The following is a 14,075-nucleotide window of genomic DNA, read 5'->3' as shown; positions in this document are numbered from 1 at the left end:
CAGCATGCTCTATAATAGCATTGAAGACAAAGCTAAAATGGTCTAGACCTCCAGGTTTGTTCTTTTCTGAACTGTTCCTGATAAGGTTAAAAGCCCCCCCCCCCCCGCAATCACACAAGGTTGTGGATTATCTTGATAGAATCTAGATAATTCAGCCAAAAAAGGCTACTTTCCCATCTTTTTGGGCATCACCATAGACTGTAACAAGATTCCAACTAAATTTGGCTATTTTATCAAACAAATGAATTTTAATGAAATATACTCCTTTTTCTACTTGTATTATATCAAAGCAATCATTATTGACTCCTACTAAGATTCCACCAGATTTACCTCTAGGGGCAATCCATTCCCAGAGAAACTTTGTTCCTCCAGCAAGGTTATGCAACTCATTTTTTGTGAAATCACTTTTAATGGTTTCTTGGAGTCCAACAAAATCTAGTTTTTTCTCCAGTATAGTGTCTCTAATAAAATTTCTTTTAGTATCTTTCCCAACCCCTCTAACATTCCAAAACATGCCTCTCATTTTTTTTCTTTTTATTATTCTTCACTTTAGTCCCCCCCACTCAAGATGGATTTTTCCCCAGCACCAAAGGCCGGCATCCCACCTCTCATTTTTCTGTTACTAGAAAAAATCTTTTTTAATTTGTCATAATGTTCTATCTCTATATCATCCTCAGAGTTATCTCCTTCTGAACATAGATCTTCTAACTCAACATCTCCAATGTCAATGAGACTTGGAGAGTCATCTTTTTTCTCCTCCCTGTTTTCATTAACCAGATTTTGAAGATATATATCTCTTCTAGCCTGTTCTATGTTAGAAATCAGGTCTAGATTTTGTGTAACCATGTCTAATGCACACCGCAAATCAATTCCAACTTTGTTAGTCATATCATATAATGAATTTTTTCATCAGATAGAGTAGAATCCTTACCATAATTTTCTTTTCAGCTGCCCTTTCCTTGGCCAGGTCTTCTATTTTAGCATCTTTTTAATCCAGGTTTCTATCACTTCTTCTAGTAGGTCAATCCTTATCTTTATCCTTGTCTCCTTCCTCCTTCTTGTGAATTCCTAATTTTGTGCCTAGAGATTCCATTGAGTCTTGACTGGCTGAATAATCCACAGGCTCTGCATATGCATCTTCAGGCATTTGATCCTGGGTCATTTTAGCCTCAAGCTCATTTCACACAAGTCTTCCCCATAGATCTCTTTCTCTTCCCAAGCATCATTTTTTTCCATGCACTTGTTTATCAGCTCTTGTTGGCCTTGGATCATTTTCAGCAAACTCTTCTTCTCTATTTCCCAATTAGTAGTCTTTTTTTCTTCCACAGCTCTCCAAGCATCATTCCTGCATCTGATTTCCTCAACTTCTTGGACTTTTTTTAGAGCTTTATCTAGCTCAACCTCAACTTTATTTATCAAGCCCACCTCCATTAAGTAATCTTTCTGCATCTTCAATATCTCCTCATTTTTCTGTTGCATCTCCTCAAATTGTTTGAGTCCCACACTTGCCAAAGAGATGTTTTCCTTAATTCCATCTGAACCCATTTCTCCAATCTTGATTTTTTTTCTGACCCCCCATTGTTGTTCAATCAAGTTCAGTTTCCATGTTCTCAAACTTTCTTTTTTCTTCATACCAACCTTGTTCAATCACCTCTTCCAACTCAATATTGATTCTATAGATCATCAGATCTTTGTCAGTAATCTCAGTGTGATGGGGGATTTTTTTCAAAGTCTCTGACTCCCACTTTAACCCTGATTTTCTCTTTCAGAATAGTGGTCATATCAATTTCCAAAACAGGACCAACAGAAGCAGCCACCTCACACATTCCAAAAAAGTGTCTGAAACACTCAGGGATTTCCCAAACTGCACCCACACTGTGTACAATTTGCCAATAGCTTGAGTGTCATAAGTCCAACTGTCCACATTGATCATAGCATTGGTTCCCAGCAAGTTGAAGTTTCCAAATTTGTGGAGCTCTGCCAGTCTTCTCTTGCTAGGGAATCTCATCAAATAAGCTCTGTCTCCATGTTTCTTGCATCTCCACTGCCAGTTCTAGCTAAACATGTAATTGAACCCCTCCAGGAACTGTGTTTCATTGATCTCCCCAAAAGAGTATGTTCACAGTGGCCATAGGGTTAGTCTGTTCACTATTGACTACCTCTTTTGAGTTCTGCACCAGCAACACACCTAAGCCTCTGGCAGCATATCCAATAAACTTGGGGGTTGGCTTGATTTGCTTCAGCCATGCACACTCCTCAGTAATGTGAGAGTTCTTGCCACAGATGATACAATTGGGTAACTTGCAGTCTCTGGTCAGATGCCTGGTGTCTTTGCATTTGTTGCACAACACTCTGAAATTACCTCCAGCTTTGTTTTGATCCAAGCTCTCCCTCTGACCAAACTTGTTGCTCTGAGTCCATCCCTTCTTCCCTTGCTTATTCCCCATACCCATGTCAGCTTCACTTTTTTCCATGGTAACTTTCCCTCTAGCAAGCTCTTTCTTAGTCTCATCAGACATATTACTTCTACTGCTTCCAGGGGGGACAACATTTCCTTCCCCCGACAAGATTTCCATCTTTTCTTGGGCCATCTGTGCCATCAAGGCCCGAAACCACTGCTGTTGTTGGATCAGATCGAAGGTGGGAGCAAGCACCGCAACATCCTCTTTGCCCTTGAGATCTCTAACCCTCTGATCCTCTTCCAACCTCTTCACAGTTTCTTCCTTGGAGCTCAAAGGTAACTTCAGATCTGCCATCCCTCTCTTCTCTTCCTCCACCTGCTGATCAGATTTCCCTGAATCCTCCCTGTATCCAAATCTTCCACCTCTTCTCTCATTGTTAGGGTAGATTTCTCTGAATCTGTCTAGTTCCTCTTCCTTTCTTCTATACCGGAAACTGTCTCTCCCTTCTCTATTAAATCTTCCTCCCCCCACCCCCCGATATCCACCAGGCCCCCTATTCACCATCTCTCTCTTTTCACTCTCACCAAGTGGCGGCGGGGGAAGGGGAAACCCTAAATCCTCAAGGGGATCGCACTCTCTCTCAAAGTAGAGGAGAGGCGCACTATTTATAGGCAGGAATACTTGGGAAAGCGTATTGCTAAAACCTGCCTTCCTTTTTTGCTTTGTCATCTTTTTCCTAGCTTTATCTATTGTCTTTTCGCCCCAACTAGGGATTCCATTCCTACTCACAATCTCTACAGGCACTGTAACATGACATCTATTAATGACCATACTATCTAGATGCACAACATCATTTGACCAGAAATCTGGAATATGCACATAATTTGCATAATTCATTTTCTCAGCTATGGAGATACTTCTTCTAACCAAGTCTGGATCAACCTTCCGACTGGATTCTGTAATGGATCCAGCGCCATAATTCTTATCAACTTTTCTGATAGATTTGTTGTAATCAATATCTCTCATATTATTTCTATTTTTGTCACCAATTCCGTCAACCACTTTTATTTTTGAAAGTGTTTTCTCAGACACAGAACCAAAACAAGATCTAGTTTCAATTTTATCCCCATTCCTAGCAGTCAATCAACTTTCCTTGTTCATTTTAATTTTGCCAGCAAAAATCCCTGCTTCACAATCAATGAGATATTTGCTAGGAGACGGAAGTTCACCTTGTAGATCTGACGAGGTCCCAGCCTCCCCGTCAGAGTCCTCACCAGCGAGCAGCCAGAAGCGGCTGCCCGCCGGCGAGACTCCCATCCCTGCTGGAGGCGAGCGAGGCTGAGCAGACGCGGCGAAGGACGGGAGAAGCATCGGGATCTCCTTATCACCAGTGGCATCTTCGCCTTGTTCTTCCTTGCACCAGGCTTCACTCCCATCTCTGCTGTGCTGGCCACCAGATCCCCCAACGCCTCCTCCTTCACCGCTGGAGCAGGCACCGTAGGAATAGGCACCGGGAGGCGCATCACGGCGTCGACGACGAACTCCGTCGGACCAGCAGGCTTGCGGCGGCGGGAGCGAAACACTCTCCACTTCATCTCCTGCTTGGGGTCCTCTGACACCTCAAGTGTATGTTTACATTTATTATCAAGTTTAGCCAAAGAATTTGTCGCAACCCTGCATGCAAATACCCGTACCTTCGGGCGAGCAGGGCACCCCCACACTGCCTTCCTGACGCCATCCGGCGCCCTGCTCATGGCGCACATGGACGTGTTGGTCCGCTCCTCCAGAGCGGTCTTGTAGGCGCAGCGTATGCTGAATATACCACGCGACTCCGGAGCCCATGCAAGGACATCCTCCAGCCTCCGAGCATTGGCTTTGATCGACAAAATACACTCCACGTCCGGTGCAGAGAAATGTTATCGTAGCAGCTCCATGCGCCATCTGCCGTTGTCATCAAGGAGTTCGGACACCCGCCGTACCTGGCAGGTGCCCCGAGTAGTAATCGTCCTGTACGTCGTGGGGCGTGGGATCCATGGGTCTCGCCAGGCACGGATCTTCTTTCCATTTCCAACTCACCATAGGAGCCCTTTTTTGAGCAGCTCGAGTCCAAGTTGAATGGCGTGCCGCATCGGTGAAGCATTACGTGAAAAAACCTTGCCCTCAAGAGAGCCATTAGGGTAATATCTTGCTTTTATCACCGCGCACACAAGGACTCCTGCGTTATCAGCAGACGCCATGATTGTCTTGCTAGTAGAGCTTGATTAAATAGACGAAAATCTCGAAAACCAATGCATCCCTTCCCTTTTGGCTCAATCAATTTCTCCCATGCAAGCCAATGAGTCTTTCTTTGCCCCTGTTTTGATCCCCACCAGAAATTCCATACTAGTCGTGTGAGATCATCACACACATAAAAAGGTAACTTAAACACCCCCATAATATATGTAGGGATGGTCTGCAGAATCGACTTGATTAATGTTTCCCTTCCTGCTTGCGAGAGTGTGTCACCCCACGCCATGATTCTTTTAGTCAAACTTGCCTGTAACATCTGGAATTTTCCTTTGTGCATACGACCATCCGGGGTGGGTAGCCCTAGGTATTTTCCTTCAAATTCAGAGTTATGAACTTCAAGCACCTGTTCGATGAAGAGCCTATAGGTTGTTGTGTAATCTCTTTGCTTATGTGGTGAAACTACTCTACAATATGTAATTTTAACATAAATATAGCAATTATGAGTTTATGACAAGGAACCACTAGGTATCAGATTACTGATCGATAACATCCCAACGGACCAGTAGATGACCGTTGGATAAAAGCCCACCCAATTGCTAGATGAGTATACTAGCCAACGTTCACCATCCGGGGGTATCAAAAATTAAAACCAATTACATGAGATTCATTATTAACTACCACTAATTTGATTCTCTTCTAGATTTTTTGGAAACTAGTTAAGGTCGTCAAGGAAACTAATTATCTTCAAAAGAAGTTTCCCCGCTCTACATACTAGTTTGCCTCCTTATGAAATATTGCCACTAAAATTTTAGTTTGCTTCCCATGGAACTAAAATTTGCTCCTATCTACTTTATACAAAAAAAAATTTAGATGGTGTTATTTTGAACATTAAATGCTTCCACCTGAATTTTGCTTCAATGCTTGTTCTCAATGCAACAAATTTATGCTTCCCATCAACTGAGGACGGTGAGGTGGTGGTGCTGGGTGGTGAGGTAGCAGATGCATTGGGGCACGAACAGAGCTGATGATGTGGTTGCGGAGGACGGCGTATGCGGCGAGGTGTGCGTTGGGGAGACGAGGAAAGGGCAGGATACATCGAGGAAGACTAGGTCGTAGCGGTGGCCGTGCTGAGTGGAGGCATTGGGGATGGACAGCGCCGGCAGTGGCCTACCATGCTAGATTGTTCCATTGCATTCTCCTAAAGTCTAGATGAGGAGGTGGTGGAGACATACAACTGAACAGGAGAAACAAGGTGTTATCTGCAAATATGGAGTGGACTGCGGGCGTCTTTTTTGCAAAGTTGTTATAGCTTGCTTCATGTGCGTTGGATATAGATCGGATGGTCGAGATTGAAGAATGACAGACACACCATCATCACCAACTCAGCTTTTTATAGGAGTTAAGACAGTACAGGCAAATCGAATATTTGTTGAACTTTTTCACCCATTCCTTGAAAATTATAATTTTTAAAAGCAAACATTTTGAAAGTATGTTTTTTTTTTCTAAAATGCGGATGTTTTCAAACATACGATCACACGCATTGATAAATGTAGGGGACATTTTGAGATGAGAAAAATCTAAGCTGCCAACTGAAGAGATGGTGATTTATTTAACCTATCATGCAGCTCAGCGACAACAAATATACAACTAATGCCCAAATCGCAATTAGTCATACTCAATAAAATATTGGAAGGGTACTAATAGGAAAGAGGAACTAGCTTTATTAAAATATTAATTGCTGCATCAAAAGTAAGGGTGCGACCGTGCTACGACGCAGCAGCATGCAAACCCTAAGCTAGATCGACTAGATTGACATAAGCACAACTTGAAAATTGAAAATTTTTAATTCAAAAGATTTTTAAGAACCTAACCAAAATTTGAAACTTCAAATAATTTTTGAAATTACCAACACCTTTTTAAAACATGAGCAAAAATTTGAAATTACAATTCTTTTGAAAAAGCAAACAAATTTTGAGAACGTGAACATTTTCTGAAGGTTGTGAATATAAAAAAAAGAGAAGAAAAAAGAGAATAGAAGCAGAAAAAATAAAAATAAAAGAAAAAATATAAAAATTGTTAACTAAATAAATAACCAACCAGAACACCATAATAAGCAAGTAATGAAACAAACATGTTCAGAATTTGTCTAAACGGTTCCCAAAACCAGGATTCTGTTGAACGTACAAGAGCTCAAAAGGACCGACCCATATCAAGGTGCTTGTCAATATCCTATTTGAATGTACAGCAATTTGCGGCAACTCGTGTCAAATAGGGAATCCTCCTGCGATCGGTATTTCCTATACGGCGCCACAAGCACTCGTTATAGGGGCGACTTTATCTCTCGCTTTAAGCGAGACCTAGGGAAACCCTCGCGTCAGGGCAGCTCTAGATATGCCGGCCCATGTGCTCTTGAGGGCACATCCTCTTTTTTTCTTCTGTTTTTCTTTCATGATTTTAGTTTAGTTTTTTTATTTTTACTTAAAATTCCGAATATTAACAATATACATATATTAAAATATAATTTTCATAATATTTGAAAAATATTAATCATGCATTCATAAAATCTTAAATGTGTATAGAAAAATTGTTGACCATGTATTTCAGAAAATTTGAACATGTATTTAAAAAATGTTGAACAAGTATCTAAATAATTGTTAATAAAGCACTCGAAAAAATGTTGAATGTGTATTGGAAAATTGTTGATCATGTATCACGTACTAAAAAATGATGAAACTATTGGATCCTGCATATAAAATTGTTAATCATGAATTTTGAAAAAACAATATTGAACAAGTATTTGAAAAATGTTAATCAATCGTTGATAAATGTTAAATGTGTATAGAAATTCTTTGACCATGTATTAAGAAAATGATGAAAAATTGATCATGTATATAAAAATGTTAGTCAAGCATTTTACAAGTGTTGAACAAGTGTTTGAAAAATGTTAATCAAACGTTTGGAAAATGTTAAATGTGTATTGAAAAAATGTTGACCATGTATTAAAAAAACATTAATGTTTTTACTTGAAAACTGTTAATCAAGCATTTAAACATATTTAAAAATGTGCATAGAAAAAATGTTAAATGTGCATATACGAAAAAGTAGAATGAAAACTAAAAGAAACAAAGCAAACAAAAGAAAAAAAATAAAAAAATGAAGAAACGAATGAAAAAATGGAGAAGACAAAAGAAAGAATAGAAAGAAAAACGAAGAAAATAGAAGAAGAAGAAAGAATGGCTCGACTCGCTTCAATTTGGTCACACCCTTTTACTTATCATGAACTGTAGGATGGCGAGTTGGCTAGTAGCACTGGTTTTCTTCCTTGCAACCAGAGATCTACCCCTAATGCTCCTCCTTTTCTTTTATTTTTATTTAAAAGTGCGTGAAAATGGGCCGGTCCATTAACGACCTCGGCTGCGAAAATCTCAACACAAGACATTCTTTTTTTTTGAAACCGCACACCCGAAGGCATACGTTACTTGTATTCATACGAGTAGGAAAACAGTATAGCCATGCGAGTACACGTACGCATACAGATACAGAAAGACACAAAGGATACAGGCGGTGTTGTCGCAGCCTTAAAACAAAGCCCCATACATACAGAAAATAGTCCATGGAGACTTTCTTCCTCGGAATTGCTCGGCGCCCCAAATCCCTGTTGACGATGAATCACCGAAGCAGACGCCAAATCTTGAGCAAACCTGGAGCAGGAGAAGCTCCTTGCCACATAGGCGTTGATGAACCGCATCGGCCACGGATTCCAGCAAATCGGATCTAAAACCAAATTAGACATCCTCCGGAGGCGATCCCCATGCCGGGGATGCTCCCCAAGCTGCTCCTGCACCGGATCCGGGGACGATGCCAAATCAGCTCGAAAGAGATGACCGGATCCCTCTCCCACCAGCCACCAGCCTTGACAGACTAAGCCGCCCTTGTCCCTGCGCGAAGAGCCGGCATCGCTGGAGAAGGTCGACGAGCCAGACCACCATCGCGCCAAAAGGCAGGACCCCACAAGCCCCTCGCCAGCATCTGCCACAACGCCGACGAGCCGGAGCCAGAGCTGGGGAACATTATTTCGATGGCGCACCGACGATTGCTCCGTCAATACATCGGCGCCAAAAACCGAACCTGGGGACGACGCCCCGCACCTATATACATGCTGCGCCCAGATCCAAGGTTCCCCTAACCTCCAGCCGCCCTGGGGGCCGCTGGGGGCGAGGGAAACGCTCAGGAGGGCTGGCGGAAGAACGAGCACTCCAACACAAGACATTCTATGGAATAGCTGAAAGCAATATATAGTCGTCGCGCCGTTATAGGCCTTATGGTATAGAGCGCACACTGTCTTGTAGCGGGCTTACCCATTGTCTTCTCTGTTCGTTTTTTTGCGTTTCCACTTGGGTTTTCTATTTTTATTTTTATTTTTTTCTTATTTCTTCTTTTTTTTCCATAAATGCATGAACTCTCTTCAAATCGAAGATTTTTTCAGAATTGATTAACATTTTTTCAAATTTGATGACCTTTTTTAAAATTGATTATGACTATTTCAAATTCGGTAAAATAAATAAATTTGATAAACTTTTCTCAAAATCGATGAATTTCTTTTAAAATTTTATGAAAATTTGGAAAAATGGATATTTTTTTCCAAATTAGATGAACCTTTTTCAAATCAGACCAACATTTTTTTTCAAATTCATGAACTGTTTTGAGATTTGTGAACGGCCATCTAATTTCATAATTCACGAACTTTTTAGTGATTTTCTCTTTTTATTTTTTCTTTATTTTTTTTCAAAGGCAACGGTAGAATATTCAACTCGCCAACTGCGACTCGGTCAAAAGCGGTCTTGTGACCAGGGGGAAACCAATCAAGTGATCAAGCGACTGAGCGCTCTCATTCTACATGGCCCGGCCTACCAGCAGGGGCGTGTGAGCGATTTTTGCTCCAAGCGGCGCTTAATAAGGTTCTACATAGGAGCTCCCCCATCCAACTCGTAATTTGAGTTAAGTAATTCTTTTCACCAGGTCTGCTCAAGGCCGAAGGCGTGCGTAGGATGAGCAGTTCTTCTTTAGGGCCTAAGAGCATCTCCAGCCGCGTCCCAACACCCAAGGCTTTTTTTATCGCGGGCGTGAAAAAAACCGCCCAGTCGTGCCCAGAAGCCCGGTTTTCGCCAGTTATGGCCGAATTTGGCGCAAGCGAACCCAGGTCGAACCCGACGCACCAGGGGTCGCCCAGGGGCGCTGGAGGAAACAGTTTTGGCACGAAAACCCGAAGGGCCCGTCGAGTCAGCGAGTAGGCGCGTTCTTCGTCCTCGTCGCCTCGGTTTTGTTGGATTCTATAGTAGGGTATGTCAACTGCAAATTAAAATTTTCCTACGCGCGGAACATCCATGAACATGCTACGGGAATGGATCACCGATCATTACCACTAGACGCATCGTGACGTGCAGCGGAAGAATAGTTGGGGCAGCGCGTACGTGTGGATCTCCTCCTCGTCCGATCTCCCTCGAACATCCGGTCGTCAGATCCCACGTACAAGTTCGCCGGAGCGGCGCAGGTGCACCGCCTCTAACGGTCTCCGAGCATGCAGGAGGAATACCGTGCGGCGGACTACTAGGTCCGATCACACAGTCGGTGACGAGTGGTGGTGGCTATTCGCAACACATGCAAAACCTAGTGACAGCGCCGAATCAATCAACCTCTTGAGTGCGCCGCACCTCTACTTTATATTGGCGCCCATTGCAGGCTCAACACTTGGGCCTCGCACGGACCCTAAAGCCCAAAATCTGTTCGAATGGGATCCGAGTCCGAGTAGGATCACATCTAACTCGTGGAGTCAGATCCGGCCTCACAGGTTCCTTCCCTTAAGCGCGCGGCCCCTTAGGTTCAAGTGACTTGGCCATAGTTCGGATCACCTCCGAACTGTACGGTTGGTAGCGGCATCTAGCAAGGCATGTCGACCACCAAGCACACTATGAAGCCGGTTGGCGAACCTGTACTTCACATTTTCATTCCCTTTGCCACACGATATATATTGTCGGGCTCAAGGCGAGTCTGTCATCCTTGTGCTAGCCCGACACTACTAGGGAAAACACTAGTAGTAGCGTTGGTTTTATAGCTACTAGTAGTGCTTGTACAAGCGCTACCACTAAGAGCATCTCCAACAGGCGCGCTATAAACGCGCCGAGCGGAAAAAGTAGTGCTTTTAGCGCGCGCGCTACCGTTCCCGGCGCTCCAACGGACGTGCAAAAACCACGCGCCCGGCATATGTAATTGAGCGCGCGGGCAGAAACGCCATCACGCACCACTTATTTGTTGCACCCGCTCCCGCGCACTGGACTCTCGCTCGCTCGCTCGCAACTCCACCTACCCATCCAGCCGCGCCGCCGCCGCCGCCGCCGCCCGCGCCACCCCATTTTTCTGGCGACCGTTTCGGCGCTTCCCCAGTCTCTTCCCGCGCGGCCGCGGCTTCCTCCCTCTCTCTCTCTAGTCAGCGCCGCCCGTCGCGCGCGGCAGTCTCCAACGAACAGCGCTCGGCCGCTCACCGCCGCTTTGGCGCCCGCAAGGTGTTCGACAAAAGGCCCGCAAGGTATGTATTGCTTCCAACTTCCACATTTTTGCATGAAATTTGGTGCATGTTGTTTATAGCCTAGTTTTGAAAATTTTAGATGAGTTCGTCATATGACTCTTCTAAAGAAGAATTTGATATGGAAGAGGAGGAGGATCTTGCGATGATCCTAGCTATGCACATCAATAAAAAAACTAAACACGATGGTTTGGTTATGGGTCGGCAGAAAATTTAGAGGGATAGGATTGATGCCCACAACAGATTGATGATGCACTATTTTGTCGAGAATCCCACATACCCCGAGTCGTACTTTCATCGCCGATTTAGGATGAGCACCGAGTTGTTCAGGTGCATCGCAGAGAAACTAGCGAGCCATGACCGGTTTTTTAGCAGAGGAGGAATGACGCTGGAGAGCTCGGGCATAGCACCTTTCATAAGGTAACAACCACTTTGCGTATGTTGGCATACGGTATTCCGACTGATCTAGTAGATGAACACTTGGCCATGGGTGAGAGCCAAGCCATCATGTGTGTCAAGCGCTTCGCAGTCTGAGTTGTGCAAGTGTTTGGCCCGGAGTACTTGAGAACTCCCAATGCTGAAGATGTCGCAAGGCTATTGGAGATGAACAAAGCTCGCGGGTTCCCAGGTATGCTTTACTCAATAGATTGCATGCATTGGAGTTGGAATAATTGTCCAAAGGCATGGCATGGACAATTCCACGGACAAAAAAAAGGTTCCACTATAATCCTTGAAGCGGTGGCCGATCAAGAGACTTGGATTTGTCATGCTTTTTTTGGAATGCCTGGATCTTTGAATGACATCAACGTTGTCAACCGGTCACCACTAATGAGTAAGATTGTAAATGGTGAACTACCACCGGTGCAGTTTGTAGCTAATGGTCGTACATACAACCATGGCTACTATCTTGCGAATGGCATCTACCCAAAGTGGAAAATATTGGTGAAGCCGTTGAAAAAACCGGAAGGTAAGAAATGTCTTGATTTCCAAAATGCTCACGCGGCGGCTAGAAAAAATGTGGAGAGAGCTTTTGGGACTTTGCATGCCCAATTTGCTATTGTGAGAGGACCGGCTAGATTTTGGGATCAGAAGATGCTTTGGTACATAATGCATGCTTGTGTGATCATGCACAACATGATCATCGAGAATGAGCGTGGCCAAGATGTAGACTACTCTCAGTATGAGCTCTTGGGACATCTAGTGCGAGTGCGGCGGAGGGCTGAAACGGTGGCCCGTTTTGTTGCCTCCTATCATGCCATTCGACGTCCGGCAACGCATAATGAACTTAAGAAGGATCTCACTCAGGAGTGGTGGGCTTGGAATGTCCGCCGAAGATCATCAGGATTTGTGTGTTTGATGTTGTATTGTTGAACTATTTGTTGTATTTCTAAAAATACTATTTGTTTGATGAGTTGTAATGAATTGAACTATTCATTTAAACTTGGTTGTGAATGATGTTTGTGATTTAAAAATTATATGCCATGTCTTTGTTTTGTGTGAATGTGTTGAAATGCAACAAATATGGATGTGCGGCTGCTTGTGCGCGTTGCATTTTAGCGCACTGTCGGAGCTGCACGCGCGCTGCATTTTAGCGCGGCTGCTGGAGCCATCGCTGCGCGCCGCGCCAAACCTGGCGTTGCGCGCGCCGCAAACCAGATTTTAGCGTGTCGTGCGTTGGGCGCCTGTTGGAGATGCTCTAAGGCACTACAGCTAACTGTTAGCAGTAGCGTTGGATTGCCAGCACTGCTGCTATACCAAGTTAGCAGTAGCGCTTGCTTTGAGAAAGCGCTACAGAGAATAGAAAGTACCAGTAGCGTTTCTTTAGAAAAGCTCATGCTGCTAACTTTTTTTGTATTTTTGAAAATACAGCTTATTTCGTTGTGGTTTCATATAGAGTACTTTCATCATATGATTTTATGACCATGATTAATTATTATATATAACAGTTGGTGAAATGAACGTATCAAGTTTGGATTAGTAGTACTTTCGACATGCACCACATGTTTCCTCCACTTGAATCTACTCCAAATTCATTTCACCTACCGATATATATAATAACTCATCATGCTCTTATAACAACTTAGCATCATGCATCATCGATCATAATAATAAATAACTCACCATTGGTATCATAATAACAAGTCCTACTCATCATCATCAATCATACAACTTCTACTCGATATCACATCATCATCATAGTCATCTAACCAATCCTACTTAGCTGTCCTTAGCACATGATCGCACATGATCGCACATGATCATGAGTATTAGCTAGGACCTACTACATTCTCTTAGGTAAAATAACATAAAACAAGATAGGCCCTGACTCTCCATTATGGAAAATGGAGATTATCCTGTCTCCAATTCTTGCACTTCGCCTAATGTTGCTTCCAAGTACCTCCCTGCGAGTGACCGTACATTTTTTCCAATCTTTGATTGTCATGTCTTCATTGGTTTTAGAAACCCAAATATGAACATGAGTGATTCGTAGTATGACCTGGCCATATATTCAAAACATCAAGGCGGCCTTTTTGAAACATCAGATGAGGCACACACTCCTGTGGGATTATCTGTTGAAAAACATAGTAATAACTTTGTAGTTAGCAATGTAGTTCAATTTTAGAAGAATTTATGCAAAAGATGCACAGATGTCGTAATACTAAAAAACTTTACCATGACATCTCCATGGATGTTAGCATAGTTCAACACGTGCACTAGTGGCACATTTTGACCATAACATGGAGGAGTTTGATAATAGATATTGTAATTCTCAAGAGTACAAAATGCAACTAGATGATTTTTCTCCTGATAAGTTAACTTAGAGCCATCGGTGTAGTAGGTTTTGTCTACCATCTTCCGCATAT

At 43.2% G+C, this 14,075-nt stretch overlaps 1 protein-coding gene across 2 annotated transcripts in view; it reads right to left on the bottom strand.

Moving 5' to 3' along the window:
• The window catches only part of LOC119305788, an 8,153-nt gene extending 4,208 nt beyond the window's left edge, over window positions 1-3,945 (bottom strand). The window contains exon 1 of one of the 2 annotated variants that reach the window (XR_005148771.1): window positions 932-2,878. Coding sequence is in view for 1 of the 2 variants with exons in the window: in XM_037582216.1 (XP_037438113.1) it covers window positions 3,632-3,925 (294 nt within the window). In the remaining variant the exon portion in view is untranslated. Of the gene's footprint in view, window positions 1-931; window positions 2,879-3,631 lie in introns of those variants that run through there. The other variant, XM_037582216.1, reaches the window with a different exon arrangement.
• Between the last annotated feature and the right edge of the window lie 10,130 nt (window positions 3,946-14,075).

Source organism: Triticum dicoccoides, chromosome 5B (genome assembly GCF_002162155.2).
Source record: "Triticum dicoccoides isolate Atlit2015 ecotype Zavitan chromosome 5B, WEW_v2.0, whole genome shotgun sequence".
Classification (NCBI taxonomy): domain Eukaryota; kingdom Viridiplantae; phylum Streptophyta; class Magnoliopsida; order Poales; family Poaceae; genus Triticum; species Triticum dicoccoides.
Note: the sequence above shows the minus strand (reverse complement) of the source record. Positions and strands in the feature narration are given on the sequence as shown.